At 41.7% G+C, this 20629-nt stretch overlaps 1 protein-coding gene across 1 annotated transcript in view; it reads left to right on the top strand.

The window, feature by feature from the left end:
* Nucleotides 1–8186: 8186 nt before the first annotated feature.
* The window catches only part of mrps9 (mitochondrial ribosomal protein S9), a 44347-nt gene continuing 31904 nt past the window's right edge, over nucleotides 8187–20629 (top strand). Inside the window, exons 1-2 of the mRNA XM_083632875.1 lie at nucleotides 8187–8296; nucleotides 10813–10995. Of these exons, the coding sequence (XP_083489001.1) occupies nucleotides 8198–8296; nucleotides 10813–10995 (282 nt within the window). The 5' untranslated portion in view covers nucleotides 8187–8197. The remainder of the gene's footprint in view (nucleotides 8297–10812; nucleotides 10996–20629) is intronic.

Genomic DNA, 20629 nt, shown 5'->3' with positions numbered 1-20629 from the left:
ACCACAAACACGCACACACACACAAGCACGCATGTCACACGCGCACGCCACGCGCACGCACGCATGCACGCACACACACACACACACACACACACACACACACACACACACACACACACACACACAGATATGCAGGATAGAGGGTCATATTTTAAAGCAAAAGTGGGGACTCAAATAGCCTATACTTTACTAACTCAACCCAGTCGCAATATAATGTTGGCAATCTCAACCTTTCTGAACTTAGGAGCGTTTCCAACCTACATTTGAAAATGTTAGTTAATTTAAAAAGATCACTGGGTTTCCAACATTAATTTGAAAACGTTACGCAAATAAAACAACTTTGGTTATGATGGTTTGGCAAGTAAAAACTAAAATCTTGGTTAAGGTTAGGGTTATGAACTTTACATGTGACTTACGGTTCAAATTATAGACTTTGAACACACTGGGATGCGTCTGGTGTCAGAGGCAAAGGCTTGCCAAGGCCATCCGCCACCCCAGTCACGACACAAAATGCTATTTCCATAGCAGGCTGAGGCTGTTGTTATAGAAATGTTGATATGCAACATACCTTTGGTTTGGTACGTTTGCAGAAACCTAAAATGCCAACATTTTATCCAGGCGACTGGGCTGACTTCAGTACACCTTCATCCTTGACACTTCATCCAAGGACATTTGATCCTTTCCACATGTACATGTCATGTCACATCTCCATCTCAGATCTTTGAGACTTGGAAATAAATAGTTTCATAGTCTTTTAGGTTTTGGAGCTATAACCTACAGGCTGCTCTTCTGCTTTTTGTATGTATCTATAAGGATGGGATGAGCAAAATAAAAGACACCACGGCAGTAGAAGTCACACCACACTGAAGACTTGTGGTGGTTCTGCACTGGATTTGCATGCAGGGAGCGCGAGAATAAAGAGTCTATCTTTTGCGATACGTTTTGAAGTAAGATGATTGACTTTAACTCTTCTGAATATTTGATCTAGTAATAACGGGTCAATTCCATATAAATAACCGGTTTTCTGTGCATGCCATTCATTTGTATGTACAGTATACAGATCCCATGCTGAAATATCTGCTTTCTGCAGGGAGGCAGCAGGTTTATCTTAATGTCTGTGAGCGATGATATTGATCATATTGATTAAAAAAGTGTGCCATCTTTTCCAGCACCAAATTTAAATAATCAAACTTGAACAATTGAGTAAATGAAGCATCTCTGCACTTTGCGGTTTACTGTATAGCATCCAAATTGATTTAAGAATACAGTCAAGAGTAACTTGTTGTGTATCTCTCTCTCTCTCTCTCTCTCTCTCTCTCTCTCTCTCTCTCTCAAATAAATAAATAGCTTAAAAAATAAATACATGTGATTTTGGATTGTTTAATGACAGATTGAATCTGTTACAAAAAATGGGAGGGGCAATCTGATTTTAGTATAGCAGTAAGCACAAATGAGAGACTGCACACTTTTATTGGTGGAGGGTTCAAATGGGGGTTCAATATGATCCTTACTCTATGGATTTCCACTCCCAGATTTGAATGACATTAATGACCACATAGATTTGAAAATTGAATTATAGCCTCATCCACATCTGCAGCAGGACTGTGGGATATGAAAAGTTGACAGCTGGAAATCCTGAGACTGGAGGAGCTGAAATATGTCTTTGACGTGGTTGTGAATTCCCCGTCTTGTGGCACATGCAGGCAAACTCCTGGTCGTTTTCTACATTTCAGCTGTGATTAGTCGAGCTCATACACCAACCTGAGGCAGATCACTACCAGCACAAAACTTGTCCGCTGTCACTCATGTAGACATACAACTCTTTTCTTGGAAATTACCTCCACCTCTGCCACTTTTAGAATGGCTGTCAGAAAGGGAAGATACAGCATGTAGGCCTATTTACATTGCAACCTCTTCACTGACACAAAACTGACAATGCATTGATCCCCATAGGAGAATCTAGCAGAAGAGCACTTCAGCAGAGTGGATGCTTGCTGTCACTCATCCTGCTATGCTTAGTTTAGGACCTATATCTGATCAACTTGGATACTTTTTGTTAAGTCCTATACTGTAGGTGAAGTCTTTAGACCCTACACTACAGACTAATTAAATAACTAATGTTAAGTCCTATACTGTAGGTGAAGTCTTTAGACCCTACACTACAGACTAATTAAATAACTAATGTTAAGTCCTATACTGTAGGTGAAGTCTTTAGACCCTACACTACAGACTAATTAAATAACTAATGTTAAGTCCTATACTGTAGGTGAAGTCTTTAGACCCTACACTACAGACTAATTAAATAACTAATGTTAAGTCCTATACTGTAGGTGAAGTCTTTAGACCCTACACTACAGACTAATTAAATAACTAATGTTAAGTCCTATACTGTATGTGAAGTCTTTAGACCCTACACTACAGACTAATTAAATAACTAATGTTAAGTCCTATACTGTAGATGAAGTCTTTGTTTAGACCCTACACTACAGACTAATTAAATAACTAATGTTAAGTCCTAGGTGAAGTCTTTAGACCCTACACTACAGACTAATTAAATAACTAATGTTAAGTCCTAGGTGAAGTCTTTAGACCCTACACTATACAGACTAATTAAAGAACTAATGTCAAGTCCTATACTGTAGGTGAAGTCTTTAGACCCTACACTACAGACTAATTAAATAACTAATGTTACGTCCTATAGGTGAAGTCTTTAGACCCTACACTACAGACTAATTAAATAACTAATGTTAAGTCCTAGGTGAAGTCTTTAGACCCTACACTACAGACTAATTAAATAACTAATGTTAAGTCCTAGGTGAAGTCTTTAGACCCTACACTACAGACTAATTAAATAACTAATGTTACGTCCTATAGGTGAAGTCTTTAGACCCTACACTACAGACTAATTAAATAACTAATGTTAAGTCCTAGGTGAAGTCTTTAGACCCTACACTACAGACTAATTAAATAACTAATGTTACGTCCTATAGGTGAAGTCTTTAGACCCTACACTACAGACTAATTAAATAACTAATGTTACATCTTATAAGTGAAGTCTTTAGACCCTACACTACAGACTAATTAAATAACTAATGTTAAGTCCTATACTGTAGGTGAAGTCTTTAGACACTACAGACTAATTAAATAACTATGTTAAGTCCTAGGTGAAGTCTTTAGACCCTACACTACAGACTAATTCAATAACTAATGTTACGTCCTATAGGTGAAGTCTTTAGACCCTACAGACTAATTAAATAACTAATGTTAAGTGGGTCCTATCCACCTTTCTAGCTGCCATGATGCCTGATGGGTGCTTCTTCCGCTTCCGGTGTAATAGACTGTTTTAACTTGACAAAAAACACGTCTATGAGGATTTTACAGCAGAGCCATTCTGCTCTACAGCCGTGTCGTTCGGGTGCTGGGATAACGTAATGCATTGTGGGTAGTCGGCTACTGTGGCTAATGCTAGCGGCTAGCATGATAGTTACTTTACATGGCAGTAAAACACCACTGAATGACCAAATTGATTTAACTTTTAACCATTTCGAGTAACACTGTTTCCATACGGAGCCCCCAGCGTTGGTTAGTTGTTTATAACGTGACTATATTTATAACTTTTATAACGTACTCCAGTTTCCGGTTTATAATTTGGGTCTGCAGCCAAGTATAACAAAGGAAATGGCAAGCTGCAACAATAAGTCACGTTAAACCGGACCTTGTACACACAATTATTTTTTTTACAGTGGGGCATCCAAAAATAAGGTGGATAGGTGAAGTCTTTAGACCCTATAGACTAATTAAATAACTAAGTCCTATAGGTGAAGTCTTTAGACCCTACACTACAGAATAATTAAATACGGTAACTAATGTTAAGTCCTATAGGTGAAGTCTTTAGACCCTACAGACTAATTAAATAACTAATGTTAAGTCCTACTGTAGGTGAAGTCTTTAGACCCTACACTACAGACCAATTAAATAACTAATGTTAGAAGTATTTAGACAAAACAATATTAGAAGTATACAATCCAGGCAGATCATAAGCTTTATGACTGGTTTTGTTAAGACAAAATTTGGTGAAGGAATTTGTACTGTTGAATTTCTTGGCATTACCTGCACTTGTTCTATACCTCGCAAGTTCGCAACACACGGGCATATTTTTTCATACTTTCCAACTTGCATAAGAACCCATGTTTTTGAACTTTGACCCCGAAACAAATGTATTACTTTGAATGGGTGTGGACAAATTAGTGAGCAGTGAAACCCATGTTCTGCCCACTGAGCCCAAAGTTGCCACTAAAAAGATCAATTTCCTTATTAGCTTTACTTGATTTTTCATCCATTTCTTTTGTAAATTTTAAAATTTCAATCACCAATACTCAAAGCAACTGCTCCCATTCAAGCCAATGTCTGATGAGTCCATCGGGTGTTTGTTTATAAACTATAAAATTCTTGAATCTTGCTTCAAATGAAATGGGCAAAAACAGAGATTTGAATTTCTTCTTTTAAGTATTTCAGAGGCAAGTCAGATGTAAAGTGAGTACATACAGGACCTTGTCTTATGTCATTGCTCATGACCTCTGTAAGGACAAAAATACACGACAAGATTTACTCCAGATTTTTGAGTCATTCAAGCTGTCCCACAAAACTTAAAAAGTAAAGGTTGACAATCCCAAATAATAGCTGGTCTCAGATTTTTTCTGTCCGCAGCAAGGCAGCGGTAAGTCAGATATTATAGAAGCCAGCTTGTGACCATGAGGTTCATAAGGGCAAAGTGAATGAGAAGTTTTCTCTCCATCCGATTCCTAAATCACTTCCTTAGAGGTGCTCTTGAGCAAGGCACTCAATCCAGGAGCTTCCAACTGTGTCCATCAGTGGAAAACTGTGGTTGTACTGGGCAGAAAGTGTAACTGATTGTGGAAAGAGCTCAGCCATCCTTACCTGGTTAATGATAAGACCGCCCCTGCATTTATCTTATGGTGGCCTTACCGGCCTATACCTTGGACATTACATTATGGGAGTATTTTTACGTGTGGATCTTCTGTTGTATTTCATTTGATATCGTCTGCAGCACCTATATCTTTTGGATGTGTGCATCTTTCTTTTGATTTACATTTTACAATGTTAGTATTTGCAGCAGTAACTGCGGAATCAATAACCACTCATTGTAGGCTTGGAGTTGAATTCCACCTCCAATGAATAGTTGTTACCTGATGGTGCAGACAAACTTGACAGACGTAGCCAAAGATGTAGCAGGATCCAGCCGGTGGCTGGTGTTCATTTGCAACCTTTGCTCTTAGAAGAGGCCATACGGAATAGTTTTAGTGTACTGGATCATTGCAGCTTTTTTGGCTTTTAGCATGTGGCCAGAATGTTTGGATTCTCCATGACCATAAGTGAACAACACAAGGGTTCAATCAGCAGTAACACTGTGATGTCGACTGATGTCTGAGAAATGAAATAAAGCCATGTAATGTGAAGTGGCCTGTGTGTCACTATAGTGAAATGTTGATGATTGATTGTCTCCTTTTTAATTCATTGTATTTCCATAGTTGTCATTTCATGCATTATTTCCACCATGCTGTGCTTTGATGTCATTTGGTTTCAATTATCCAGTCCAGTTTTGCCTTTTCATTTTTTCTTGTTTGTTTCCTTTTGTTTTGTTTTTGTTTGTTTCTATATTGTATCTGCTTTAAAGGGATAGGTTATAGATTAAAAAAAAAAAAAAAAAAAAACTTTGAGGAGCTTTTTAATCTCACCTGCACACATTTATAGTTTTTCCTCATCTTCCTGTCTTTTGTTATCATTGTATTTTGCCACGGTTTTCATCAATTATCACTATGAAAATACAATAAATGGAAACTGAATGAATAGTCTAATCTGAAAAGAAGGAGCCATGAAAGGAAATGGTGGTATTTCCCTTAAAATGCCAGCCATGTTTTCATTCCTGTAGGTAAGTTGTGCCAGGGGTGTTTTTGACGATTCTGGCTCATTTTAGAACAGCCGAGGATTCTTTTCTGTTACGAATTCATGAACACCAATCATCTAAAAATAACTAATAGAATGTGTGCTTTCTCTGTCTAAAAGAGTTAGTTTGCAGAGTTAGTAGTTATGTAGATATTAGCCGTTGAGTACAGCATGGTTTCAGCGTCTGGAAATTTATTCAGAGATAAATGGCTTTTTGTGAAACAGTCACTTTAACCATTCATTTTTGGCATCAGTAAGACCGTCAGACATTCTAAACAATAGTTTTGAACAGTAATTTCCTCCATAACAACAGGAAACACCCCTCTCATTCAAACTCCTCCCTCCGTGTGTCTTCTCCTCCTTCCTCCTGGCTGTACAGCGGGCGTGTCAGAAGCGCTTTTGCTGCTGCCTGCCTGTGTGCCTGCCTGCCTGCTTGCCTGCGTGCGGACGCTCCTTGTGCGAGTCAAGATGGGCCGGGGAATGCGTGGGCGATGGGCAGATGTTGATTCTGGCCTTTCTGAGGTGTTTCAAAGTGTGTTTCACCTATGATCTATTTTGCAAATCGCTCTCCGCTCTCTGTGTGCTGCTGCCGGTGCGCGGCCGCTGTCAGGCAAGACAAGTCTTGAATGGATTACTGTAAAATCGCCACGCCATTTCCTTGAACGGCTTGCTTCCGCGGCAGTTTTTTCTTTGATTTCGGTCGTCTGGGGGAGCACTGTCAACACTTAGTGGGTCGGTAAAATAGATTATACACATTATCTTGCTCCAATAGTGATCTCGAAGATGTAAAAGTTGTTGATTGATGTCCCACCGTCAAAAAAAAAAAATGTTTATGTAAGACGAGTAAACTCGGCTCTGGCACTTAAGCGTTGGATTATGTAAGACGAATTATTTCGGCTATGGCACTTAAGGTGTTAAGATTAAGTTTATGTCACTGGCAAGGGCAAGTGCTCTTGAGTTTAAATGATGTGCGATACTTACCGGTGTGTATTTACATAGGCCTATACAGCTACACCAGAAGCTGCTTATGATGGTGGCTCCTCCACATTAGGCTACATGAAGTAGTATTTCATTCTCATGATGGAGACTTTCCATGGCCAAAACATGTGGTTCAACATCTGTGCTGTAGTTGTGGCCAGATCTCCACCCTGATTCTACAAAAGACTGGGGGGGGGGGGGGGGGGGGGGGGGGCAACTGACCAGCCAGAATGGTAACAATAACTATCAAGTAACATCACAATGGCTAAATCTACATGTGAATTGAATATTACTAATAATAATAATATAGTAAGATTTGGTTATGATAACATGAATTGATCTGTTAGTTTCCCAATGTTGTTTGATTGGGCCAATAATGTTTTTTGCCTCTCCTTATGTCTGCTGTGCTGATCGTGGTACTTGCTCAAATTTGACCACGTAAATGTTGTTTGACCACCAAAGTTGAAACATTTCAACTTGAGCAAATGCAGCGAATATTGCAAAATTCATAAATTTCCCTTCATTCGCGCCACCCGGGGTCTGCTCTCACGTTTGCCTTGACTTTGTATGTAATCTCATCATCATCAGTAGCAGATAATTAAGCAATATCACACGAGAGGGAGTGCGGTTGTTGGCTAATATCGACACTGCTGTGATTCGGTCGTAGGCACGAGGCCGCAGGCCGAGTGCCGAAGATTAGTGTGATATTGCTTTTATACAACAGTTATATTAAACAAAGTTGATTAAAAAAATGACAAAAAGCTGAGAAAATATATGATTTCTCTATTTATTCCTCCGCCAACAAAAATAGTTCCCTCAGCTTTCTGCTTTGCCGAAAATGTAGCCTAATCGGCCTAATTAACTGCAGGCTGTCTACTTTACTACTGTCTACTCTACAGCTGTGAAGCATTTTGTTGATTAGGGCAGCTGTGAAGCGGAGTGATCTACACACAGTGAAGCGCCAGTGCATTATGAAATATTGGCACTGTTAGGATCCCTCTTGTCCAATCAAATTGCCCGGCCGGAACTACCTGTTGTATAATGATGCTTATGAGCAGTCCTTGAAGGCAGCATTTGCTTTGGCTTGTCACGTTTGGTCCATGTATATTTTATTCATGTTTGTTGGATAATTTCTAGAATGAGGAATGTCGATGTGTCGGTGTAAAATGATTAAGTCAAAAAATACAATTAAAATAAATATCCGTTTTCCTTACACGGAGGAACTTCCGGTGTGATGTCACCGTGGTCGGCAAAGATGGCGGCCTCCTGTGTGCGAATTGTGGGATCCTTTCTCGGAAGATGTGGGAATTGCACCTCGAATATAAACACAGTCACGTCGCAGTTGGGCCGACAGGTGTGTGGGATTTTTACCAATGATATGCTCTAGTTTTTATGATCGCAACGAACGTTATCAGATAGAAATGAACTACGATGCTAAAGTGTTGACGTCCTTGAACTAGCATCGTCTTGCAGCGCCTGTCAGCTGGAGCTGTCATGACAGAGATATTTTAACTAGCCTGTACTAGTGTGTGTAGCATTGAATTTATCCCCACAATCTAAATCAGATTAACGTTAGTAGACGCTTTCCTACAATACTGCTGCTGTGCTATTAATGGTGCTGTACCACAAGTTAGTATAGCTAGCCTCAACGCGAGACTCATCAGTCATTCTTCGCGTTGAGGCTATAGCATGATGCCTTTCTTTCTTCAGTAAACGTTAGCTAAATCTTTATTCACAATAGCACTCGAGTCGTGCAGATTGAGTGTCATTCATTGTATTGAATGGAAACATTCCAAAATAAGCTGAAGTGCAACGATGAAGACAAAATCACAGTACAAATGAGAACCGATAGTAACCGAGACAATTATTACAAAATAATGAACTTGGATAATATCATTATAAGATAGCCCTATGATGGTGTAGCACGTTACAGGTTACAATGATGTAACTTAGTTTATTGTAATGTAGCTACAGTATGCTGCAGAATATTAGCGTTTCTTGTGCCTTTTCAAGACTTGAGAGGCACAAGAAAGCGTTATCGATATCTAGCATCTGCAGCAGATTCTACACTTGAGACTCAAGAGTAGATTGTGCTACCTAAACCGACAATAACAAGCAAATTGTATTTAAAAAACGGACAAAATGAGATGAGAATGGGGTGAAAATTACTTAGATTTTTGAACATGTGGTTGCATGTTTTATGTAAGCCATATCGTATTAATTAATACACAGGACAAGATGTTACTATCCCTTGTGCCAAAATCCGAGGAAAAACACATTTAGAAGCCCAATCCAGAATAAAACAAGTTAACAGGCTAACAAACTAATAAACAAGACACAAATCACCAGTTACCTACCCTAGCCAACAGCAGTATAGCATGTCATTGGGGCTTTCAAGTGGGCACCTTCCTTCACCGATGTTTCGTTAAGTTAGGCCCACGACACCTCAAGAAGGCTTAACAGTGTAATCCAGCGTCCTGGAAACACCCCCCTCCATGCTACCACCGCACAACTGCATATTAGCTCACTATCTAAGCCTATCTATCCAGGTCGGTTCGGTATGACATTCCTAACTACACCACCACTGTCAATGATTCAGCCCTGTTGATGCGAACCGTCAATCATGACCAACAACAAACAATCAATCTTACCTTAGCAAGCTCCCCAGCTAGCATGTTTCCTCCTTAGCCACAGCCATTCACTTGCTCGTTCTGCTGCCTGAGACATGTTGCTAACCGCAAGCTTCAGGCTCCGTCCCCGAATGCCCAACTCGGTTAGTAGGGCAATAACGGACTTTGCCACAAAACCACGGCAGCCCACCTCTACAGGCTGCACTCGAGCCCTCCAACCTCGCTGCTCTGCCTCTGCTGCAATTTCAGCATACCTAGCTTTCTTGCGCTCATAAGCCTCCTCAACTCAATCTTCCCAGGGGACTGTGAGTTCGATAAAATAAACTATCTTCTCTACCTCAGACCACAGTAACAAGTCCAGACGTAGCCGGGTGCTAACTATATATGCTGGGATGACTAGCTGTTAATTCAAGTCAACCCTCATTTCCCAGGCTCCACCTACACTTAGCTGCCCTAACTTGTGCCTGACCTTAATTGGTCTAATCTTTTCTCCCTCACGTACAAATTTGATCTGTCTAGTCTCTTTGCTAGCAACTAGAGAATTTACTTCTAGCCGCTTTTCCTCAACTGCAGCTGCCAAACATTTCAACACCTGGTTGTGAGTGACGCCAGGTGTATCGCCCCTGGGAGAGACTGACCTTACACCCTGACAGTATATGCCTCAGTGTACATACACTAGAACACAACGGGCAGGCACCATCCTCGCCCAAGCACTGATTTAAGTTCTGGGGAGATGGCAGCACATCATAAGTAGCCCCTAGAATAAATCTAATTCTGCTGGCCTCCATGCTCCACAACTCTCTCCACTTCAACTTTCTCTTCTCTACACTCTCCCAGTTCACCCACTGTCCTTGCTTTGCCTGCGACACTGCCTTAGTACATCTTACTGCCTCCTCTTGCCTATGTACTTCTTCAACTACCATCTTCCTCTTTTCTATTACTGATGCCTTGTTCCACACAGGTTTCCCTATGCACAACCCTAAGCCTCCACGCCCATGCTGCACCTGACCTATGATATTCCTGTGTCTAAGAGCTGACTGTGCTTGCTGTACTGCCTCCTTTGGGTTCCACTTCCTCCCTGTTTTAACTGTGGGTGCTACACTCCTAACCACTGGATCCTTTGACTGAGTCAGAGTAATTTCCAGTCTAACCTTAGCACACTTGAACTCGTGATATACTGTCCTTCAATATGGGAAAAATGCTTGTGAATATCGTAGTAAGCACGTTTCCCCCTCCACAGGTCCTGAGCAGGCAGGTCTGTGTGAGCGTGGCCCTCCACAGAAAGAATCTGGCGGCGGCTGGGCCGCCCAAGTTCACAGTGGAGTTCATCCAGAAGCAGGTGGAGGAGTTCAACATGGGGAAACGACAGCTGGCCAACATGATGGGAGAAGACCCAGAGTCCTTCACTCAGGAGGACATAGATGTAAGTGACTCTGTGTGTGTGTGTGTGTGTGTGTGTCTTGAGTGCTAAACATGTTTACATATCCTGCTTGCATCCATTATAAGCGACCATCCCGCTACACTATTTTTTCCCCAGTGTTTACAAGCACATGCATCCAGTGTCTGGTTCTATATACTGTACTGTACTGCAACCTTCTTCCAAACTATTTGGATCTCTAATATTTGCCTTACTTTGGATCCAAATAAAAGTATTTAAATGTGTGTGTGTGTGTGTGTGTGTGTGTGTGCGTGTGTGCGTGCGCGCGTGCGTGCGTGCGTGCGTGTGCGTGCATGTGCGCACACGTGTGTGAGCAGATTTTCATGTTCTATCTTAAAGGATTACCGTAAATTCCGGACTATAAGACGCACCGGTGTATAAGCCGCGGGACCAAAATTGACTATTTTTTTCTTCTATAAGCCGCACCGGTCTATAAGCCGCGGGTGTTTTGATGTTTAATTACCATATGAAAGGGTTCGTGCACAGAGAGGAATGTCGGGAAAGCGATGGCTGTTTGGGGAATCTCCCATTTATTAACATTTCAACAAAACAAAACAAAAGTCAGGTCACTAATCCCCAGACAAAATCACACAACAATAGGCTATATGTGCAGCAAACCTGTAACCAGAGAAGTCAAGTCACTAATGCTCGTCTTCCTCTTCTTCCTGCGTACTGAAACCACCAAAGTCCTCATCTTCAGTGTCGGAAACGAACAGGTTCAGGGTGGCTTCGTCAACCACTCTCCTCTCTCCTTCATTGTCACTCAAAACCAACGAACTCCTCTTCATCTATAGCTGTGTTTCCATTACAGTTTTTCGCAAAAGAATTGCGATATTTCTACAACTTCGACAATGTACAATTGCGACTTGTAGGCGTTTCCATTGAAGTTGCGTTTGAGTGATTCCCCGTTGCAGCAGCTGCCACAGTGATTACGCACGGGGATCTGCCCCATATCCCGTCCCCTGCATGCTCAAATCCAACCAATGGTCAATGGAAATCCCAACATGAAGTTACAATGCATATAAACGAGCCTGATTATCAATTCAAAAGAAAATGAGTCGCAAAATGTTGCTGGCTGCGTGAATGCAGTCAGCGCGACAGGCAGAGGAAAAAAGGTAGCCTAATAGCCTACAACTGGTCCGATTTAGAGATGGAGGGGGGAAAAGGCTGATTTGGTTCTATAATTGCACCTGAAACGTGTGCAATGTATTAGCCTACTCACAGTCACTGTATTCACTTCAGACAGCACCACCGCACCAGTGTGTGCTTTTCATCCTCTCATCTCGCCGCTGTGCCAAATGCGCGCACACAGGCAGCCTGCTGTCACCATGGACCGATTTCTGCCATTAAACATTATCTAATTTGCCCGGCTACGCTTTTGCACAACACTCGTCTTTCTGCTAGGTAGCGTTGCTTCAAAGTTTTCCACTTGCTGCGGAGGTTTTGACACGGCTATCGAACCTTACTTACCAAACTTATTTTCCGCTCCTTTTCCAAGGGATAATATGGGTCACATGACGTGCAAATGCGAAAAATGTGTTTCCATTACACTTTTGCGATAAACTGCTATATCGACACGTCTGAAAAACCACCTCATGATCATCTACTGCTCGTTCTCATGCTGTCGAGAACGAGCAAAGCTTTTTTTTGGTGAAAGAATCCTCCAGGGCGCTTCTTGTTAACAGTCCGAGTGAGTGGCAGGTCGAACGTCAAAGGCACTTCATCCATATTTATGATCTGCTCCGGTTCGATGGAATATTCCTTGATCTTCCTTTGTGTGAATTCGCCGAAGTTTGTGATTTTCTCCTGGTAGTCGGGGGAGGGAGTTGATGGGCTTGTGGCCGTTTGCTTACCGTAATTACCATATGTAAGTGGTCACGCACAGAGGGGATTGTCGGGAAAGAGATGGCTGTTTGAGGAAGCTCCCATTTACCGTATTACCGTAACATTTCAACAAAACAACATAACACAACACCACCGTTGTTTATTTTTACAGTGCACACAGTGTCCGCGGTGTGGTGAAAAGAGGGCAAGAGAGGAAATTAAAACAGAAGTGGATTTATAGTTAGAAAGAGTGCTAAAAAAGAGAGATTTTTTTTTTTTTTTTTTTTTTTTCTGAAAAAATCCATAGATAAGACGCACCGTTATATAAGCCGCAGGGGCCAAAAAACGGGAAAAAAGCCGCGGCTTATAGTCCGGAATTTACGGTACATGTTTTAAGAAAATTCTACAACCCTTGTGCTTACCAAACCTTTTCAAGGCCAGTTGAATAAACTAGAAAAAATACATGATGATCAATCTGAAAACAAGGCTGTTTGTTTTAGTTCCTGAAAATTTGATGTGAAGTTTTAACCCAAAAGCATACACTTCCATGATGCAGTTGTGGCAGTTGCACGAGGGAATGTAGAAGAGGCAAGCAATTTCATTGCAACCTTTTCCCATTTTCATATAAATAAATGTCTGTTTTTCTGCTTTCTATCACCGATTGCTATAACACAATGATAATTCAACCCATATCCAGTTTAGTATAGCTTTTTAAGGTACAGGATTGACAACACTGTCTTTATTTGTTGCAATGCATCAATGCATGCACATACAGTACGCATTATACACACACACACACACACACACACACACACACACACACACACACACACACACACACACACACACACACGCATGCTTAGAGGCGCAGTGAAATTTGTCCTTCGCATTTCCCCCATCCTGGCTCGTCCTCCATGGGCTGGCCAGGAGCAGTGGGCAGCTAACATGCAAACTCCTCCACACAGAAAGTCCCTGTTCACGAGATAGGCCACCTGGGCACTAGGCACCGAATGCATGGAGAGACATACCCCCACTGCCAACAGCGTCCCAGGCGAGAATCTAACCCAGGACTTTCTTTCTGTGATGTGAGAGTGCGAGGCAAGACCGTTACCACCGTGTCCCACAGAGAGGCAAAGTGACCGCCTACTTCCTGCTTCAGCACTGTACCAGAGATTTTCATCCGCCATTTATTTTCCCATACACATTTCGTAAAATGCATATAAAAATAGTTTTACTGGTTCAAACCAAATGGCACAGATATATTTAGAAACAGGAGAGATTGCATAACATTTCACTGGGACCAAAACGTGCGAAAAAATGCGAGTCTAAAGAAAATATATATTTTTTACAATATGTATTATTGTAGCATTTTTTATTTCTTGTAATGAATAGCGCTGAGTGTCAAAACGACCACTTTGGCCTTTGGTCTGCTGCGTTCTTTTATACAATATGTACTGTTGTAGCTTTTTATTTCTTGTAATTGTGTAGTGCTGAGTGTCAAAACGACCACTTTGGCCTATAGCCTTGCACTTTGCACTGGTCACTTTAAACCACACTGGCACTTTAAACTGCTACTTTGTACTTATATTGTGTTTAACTGTGTCTGCACTTTATGTTTTTATCCAGGATGTTGCGTGATGTTATGCCTGTTTTTATGTTTTGCTGCAACCCAAAGTGCCCTTCTGGGACATACGAATAAACTTGAACTTGAACTTAGTGAGAGCAAGTCTACGAGAGACTGAGAGCAAGTGTGCACACTCTACTCCCCCCCCCCCCCCTTCAGACTGAGAGCAAGTGTGCACACTCTACTCCCCCCCCCCTTCATACTGAGAGCAAGTGTGCACACTCTACTCCCCCCCCCTTCAGACTGAGAGCAAGTGTGCACACTCTACTCCCCCCCTTCAGACTGAGAGCAAGTGTGCACACTCTACTCCCCCCCCTTCAGACTGAGAGCAAGTGTGCACACTCTACTCCCCCCCTTCAGACTGAGAGCAAGTGTGCACACTCTACCCCCCCCCATTCAGACTGAGAGCAAGTGTGCACACTCTACTCCCAGTACCATAATGTCCTTTAACTTCCACAGTACCATAATGTCCTTTAACTTCCACAGTACCATAATGTCCCTTTAACTTCCACAGTACCATAATGTCCCTTTAACTTCCACAGTACCATAATGTCCTTTAACTCCCAGTGTGGACGGCTTTAGCTCAGGAGGTAGAGCGGGTCGGCCAATGACGCAAGGGTTGGCGGTTCGATCCCCGCTCCCTCCCAGCTGCTGTCGTTGTGTCCTTGGGCAAGACACTTAACCCTAAATTGCTCCCGATGGTGTGTAGGCACCCTGCGTGGCAGCCTGCCGCCATTGGTGTATGAATGGGTGAATGTAGACTATCTACTCATTGTAAAGCGCTTTGGATAAAAGCGCTATATAAATGCAGACCATTTGACCATTTACCATTTTACCATAATGTCCTTTAACTTCCACAGTACCATAATGTCCTTTAACCTCCACAGTACCATAATGTCCCTTTAACTTCCACAGTACCATAATGTCCCTTTAACTTCCACAGTACCATAATGTCCCTTTAACTTCCACAGTACCATAATGTCCCTTTAACTTCCACAGTACCATAATGTCCCTTTAACTTCCACAGTACCATAATGTCCATTTAACTTCCACAGTACCATAATGTCCCTTTAACTTCCACAGTACCATAATGTCCTTTAACTCCCAGAGTACCATAATGTCCTTTAACTTCCACAGTACCATAATGTCCCTTTAACTTCCACAGTACCATAATGTCCCTTTAACTTCCACAGTACCATAATGTCCCTTTAACTTCCACAGTACCATAATGTCCCTTTAACTTCCACAGTACCATAATGTCCCTTTAACTTCCACAGTACCATAATGTCCTTTAACTCCCAGAGTACCATAATGTCCTTTAACTTCCACAGTACCATAATGTCCTTTAACCTCCACAGTACCATAATGTCCCTTTAACTTCCACAGTACCATAATGTCCCTTTAACTTCCACAGTACCATAATGTCCCTTTAACTTCCACAGTACCATAATGTCCCTTTAACTTCCACAGTACCATAATGTCCCTTTAACTTCCACAGTACCATAATGTCCCTTTAACTTCCACAGTACCATAATGTCCCTTTAACTTCCACAGTACCATAATGTCCTTTAACTCCCAGAGTACCATAATGTCCTTTAACTTCCACAGTACCATAATGTCCTTTAACTTCCACAGTACCATAATGTCCTTTAACTTCCACAGTACCATAATGTCCCTTTAACTTCCACAGTACCATAATGTCCCTTTAACTTCCACAGTACCATAATGTCCCTTTAACTTCCACAGTACCATAATGTCCCTTTAACTTCCACAGTACCATAATGTCCTTTAACTCCCAGAGTACCATAAAGTCCTTTAACTTCCACAGTACCATAATGTCCCTTTAACCTCCACAGTACCATAATGTCCCTTTAACTTCCACCGTACCATAATGTCCCTTTAACTTCCACAGTACCATAATGTCCTTTAACTTCCACAGTACCATAATGTCCCTTTAACTTCCACAGTACCATAATGTCCCTTTAACCTCCACAGTACCATAATGTCCCTTTAACTTCCACAGTACCATAATGTCCCTTTAACTTCCACAGTACCATAATGTCCCTTTAACTTCCACAGTACCATAATGTCCTTTAACTCCCAGAGTACCATAATGTCCTTTAACTTCCACAGTACCATAATGTCCTTTAACTTCCACAGTACCATAATGTCCTTTAACTTCCACAGTACCATAATGTCCCTTTAACTTCCACAGTACCATAATGTCCCTTTAACTTCCACAGTACCATAATGTCCCTTTAACTTCCACAGTGCCGTAATGTCCCTTTAACTTCCACAGTACCGTAATGTCCCTTTAACTTCCACAGTACCATAATGTCCCTTTAACTTCCACAGTACCATAATGTCCTTTAACTCCCAGAGTACCATAAAGTCCTTTAACTTCCACAGTACCATAATGTCCCTTTAACTTCCACAGTACCATAATGTCCTTTAACTTCCACAGTACCATAATGTCCTTTAACTTCCACAGTACCATAATGTCCTTTAACTTCCACGGTACCATAATGTCCCTTTAACTTCCACAGTACCATAATGTCCCTTTAACTTCCACAGTACCATAATGTCCCTTTAACTTCCACAGTACCATAATGTCCTTTAAATTCCACAGTACCATAATGTCCTTTAAATTCCACAGTACCATAATGTCCCTTTAACTTCCACAGTACCATAATGTCCTTTAACTTCCACAGTACCATAATGTCCCTTTAACTTCCACAGTACCATAATGTCCTTTAACTTCCACAGTACCATAATGTCCTTTAACTTCCACAGTACCATAATGTCCCTTTAACTTCCACAGTACCATGATGTCCCTTTAACTTCCACAGTACCATAATGTCCTTTAACTTCCACAGTACCATAATGTCCTTTAACTTCCACAGTACCATAATGTCCTTTAACTTCCACAGTACCATAATGTCCCTTTAACTTCCACAGTACCATAATGTCCCTTAACTTCCACAGTACCATAATGTCCCTTTAACTTCCACAGTACCATAATGTCCCTTTAACTTCCACAGTACCATAATGTCCCTTTAACTTCCACAGTACCATAATGTCCCTTTAACTTCCACAGTACCATAATGTCCTTTAACTCCCACAGTACCATAATGTCCCTTTAACTTCCACAGTACCATAATGTCCCTTAACTTCCACAGTACCATAATGTCCCTTTAACTCCCACAGTACCATAATGTCCCTTTAACTTCCACAGTACCATAATGTCCCTTTAACTTCCACAGTACCATAATGTCCTTTAACTCCCACAGTACCATAATGTCCCTTTAACCTCCACAGTACCATAATGTCCTTTAACTCCCAGAGTACCATAATGTCCCTTTAACTTCCACAGTACCATAATGTCCTTTAACTTCCACAGTACCATAATGTCCTTTAACTCCCACAGTACCATAATGTCCCTTTAACTTCCACAGTACCATAATGTCCCTTTAACTTCCACAGTACCATAATGTCCTTTAACTCCCAGAGTACCATAATGTCCCTTTAACTTCCACAGTACCATAATGTCCTTTAACTTCCACAGTACCATAATGTCCTTTAACTTCCACAGTACCATAATGTCCTTTAAATTCCACAGTACCATAATGTCCCTGTTCTGAGAGTGAAAACGGAAACACTCGGTGTAGCTGAGTCTTTACGGTCACAAAACCGTGACATTTTAACCCGTGGTTAATAGTGAAATCGGTTCATCGCTGCATTTCTTCCTACAACCATCACAATGTTTGATCTTTTTCACTTGAAAAGATGAAGGAAACATAGGAATGCCTGTCATTGGCTAAACAGATCCTCCCAGAAAGAGTTCAGCTGGTTCTAACTCTCTAGAAATCTGACAGAGACTGATGTGGACAGCTCTGATTGGAATTGAATTGAAAACAACGTGCACACAGACAGACAGCGCATCAGTGTGGTCGCTGCCATAAAGTGGCTCGCCCCCTGTTGGCAGGCTCCTCCGCTGTCAGCTGTGTCCGATTCCACGGGCAGCACGTCTGCCTAATGTGCTGCGTCAGGGATATTAGCAACGCCTTCAAAACAAAAACACCGGCGCATGCTTAAATTTCAAATTTTGGCACTACATTAGCCCACATTGCTCCAATCGTTTAGCTTGATTTCCCAATTTCCCCCGTCCCCGTTCCCCAACGTCCCTCTCTGTAATGAAGAGAGCCGTTCCCCAACGTCCTCTCTGTAATGAAGAGAGCCGTTGGTGCCGGGCTGTGAAAGCCAAAGTGACGGCTCGCGTCTCGTCCTCGCATGTTGGGAGGGAAAGAGGAAAATGTGGGCCGACTGGAGGAGTGCAGAGCAGGGCAGAGCTGCTGCTCCCTCCTCCCTGACTCGGGAGTCCAAAGCCTTTCAGCTGTGACGGTGATAAAGACCCAGGAAAAATCTAAAGGATGTTTGGAGCCAGGGTGAGAAATTAAACACTAGCCGCCAGCCAAACGCCGCTAAACACCTCCTGTGACTGGAACGTTTATCTGACAGGTAACCAATCGCCGTGGGAGGATCATTTCTCTTCTAGACACCTGTTTGGCTGGTGAATTAGTAAAAGTGGTCAAAGTAAACTTTGCAGTGTACCAGCTGCTATAGCCTGTGGATGGATGAGTTTAGGGCCTGGCATGATTTAAAGCATTATGAAAAGTTTGTGGCAACAGAACTGCAGCTCATCTCAAACTGGGGGTTTGCGACCCCCTAGGGCGTCTCGAGATGATAGGGACAGGGAAAAAACAAAATGTCTACCATTTTATTATCATGCCTATTTATTTATTTAAAATGTTCATGTGAAATATTAGTTTTCTGAATCCCTGCCTGCTCCAGGGTCACTACTCTATAGCTGAGCTTGACCTCTGACCTCCCTGGAGGGGGCCAAGATAAGAGAAATCTTCCCATGGAGATCAATAAAGTATGACTGGGGTCACTATTAAAGGCCCCCTGTTATAGGAATTATATATCTAATTTATTTTTTATACATATAAGATCCAAGAGGTTTAATGAAGCTATTGCTAAACTGTTGAGTGTTACATTTAAAATGATTGCATTTTCAAAAATACCCTTTTTACGGTCAGTTTTAGACTGTTTCGCACTAACTTTGGTCAACCCATCACGACAGGGCTTGGTCCTAAATTGGCTTCCTTCACTTCACAATTGCTCAAGTCCTTCCACTCAGGCCACTTTGCACACTGTCGTCCAATGAGGGGCCACGGTCCGGTATTGTGAGGTCTTCAAATTCATTCAATAAATCCCATTTTAACCAAATCATGAAGAACATTATTCATATCCTGAGCCATAAGATATTTAAAAACAAAAAAGCTCTGACGAAAATACAAATAATACCATAATAATCACATTTGGTAGGAATGTATTGTAAAATGCATTTAAATGGCAAGTCTTGCTACACCATCTAACTCCTCTTATCCAAACTTAATGTTTAGCTCTAGCCTAGGTTAGTTACTTTAGCTGCTGCCTCTGTTTTGGTCAAAATAACATTACAAGGATGAGTTTAGAAATTAAATATTGAATGTTTTCCATGTGATTTTCTAGATCTTGGTCTTGGATAACTTCTCAGATTATAGTTAGCTTGAAATCGCTGCTTCATAATATCCCACATTATTCAGTCTCAAGACATGGGAGTAGATCGCCTTCTGCCAAGTTTTAGAAAACAAAAAAATACTTTTGATTTTTGATCAGCCAGTGTGTTCAAAATTTAATTTGATTCATTTTACTATCTTGTCAAAATTTGTAAAATTTGACACCCTCCTGTGTCACAGCGCTGCTCACTTGTATGGTTGAGACTGGGAGTCTCTCTCTTTCTTCCTCTATCACCCTCTCTCTCTGTCCCTCTCTCTCCTCCTCTGTCTCCCTATCTCTGTGTCCCTCTCTCTTCCTCTGTCTCTATGTCCCTCTCCTCCTCTGTCCCTCTCTCTTCCTCTGTCCCTCTCTCTCTCTCTGTCCCTCTCTCTTCCTCTGTCCCTCTCTGTGTCCCTCTCTCTCTGTGTCCCTCTCTCTCTGTCCCTCTCTGTGTCCCTCTCTCTCTGTGTCCCTCTCTCTCTCTGTCCCTCTCTCTTCCTCTGTCCCTCTCTCTCTCTGTCCCTCTCTCTTCCTCTGTCCCTCTCTCTCCCTGTCCCTCTCTCTTCCTCT

Source organism: Poromitra crassiceps (genome assembly GCF_964638095.1).
Source record: "Poromitra crassiceps genome assembly, chromosome: 3".
Lineage (NCBI taxonomy): Eukaryota > Metazoa > Chordata > Actinopteri > Beryciformes > Melamphaidae > Poromitra > Poromitra crassiceps.
Note: the sequence above shows the minus strand (reverse complement) of the source record. Positions and strands in the feature narration are given on the sequence as shown.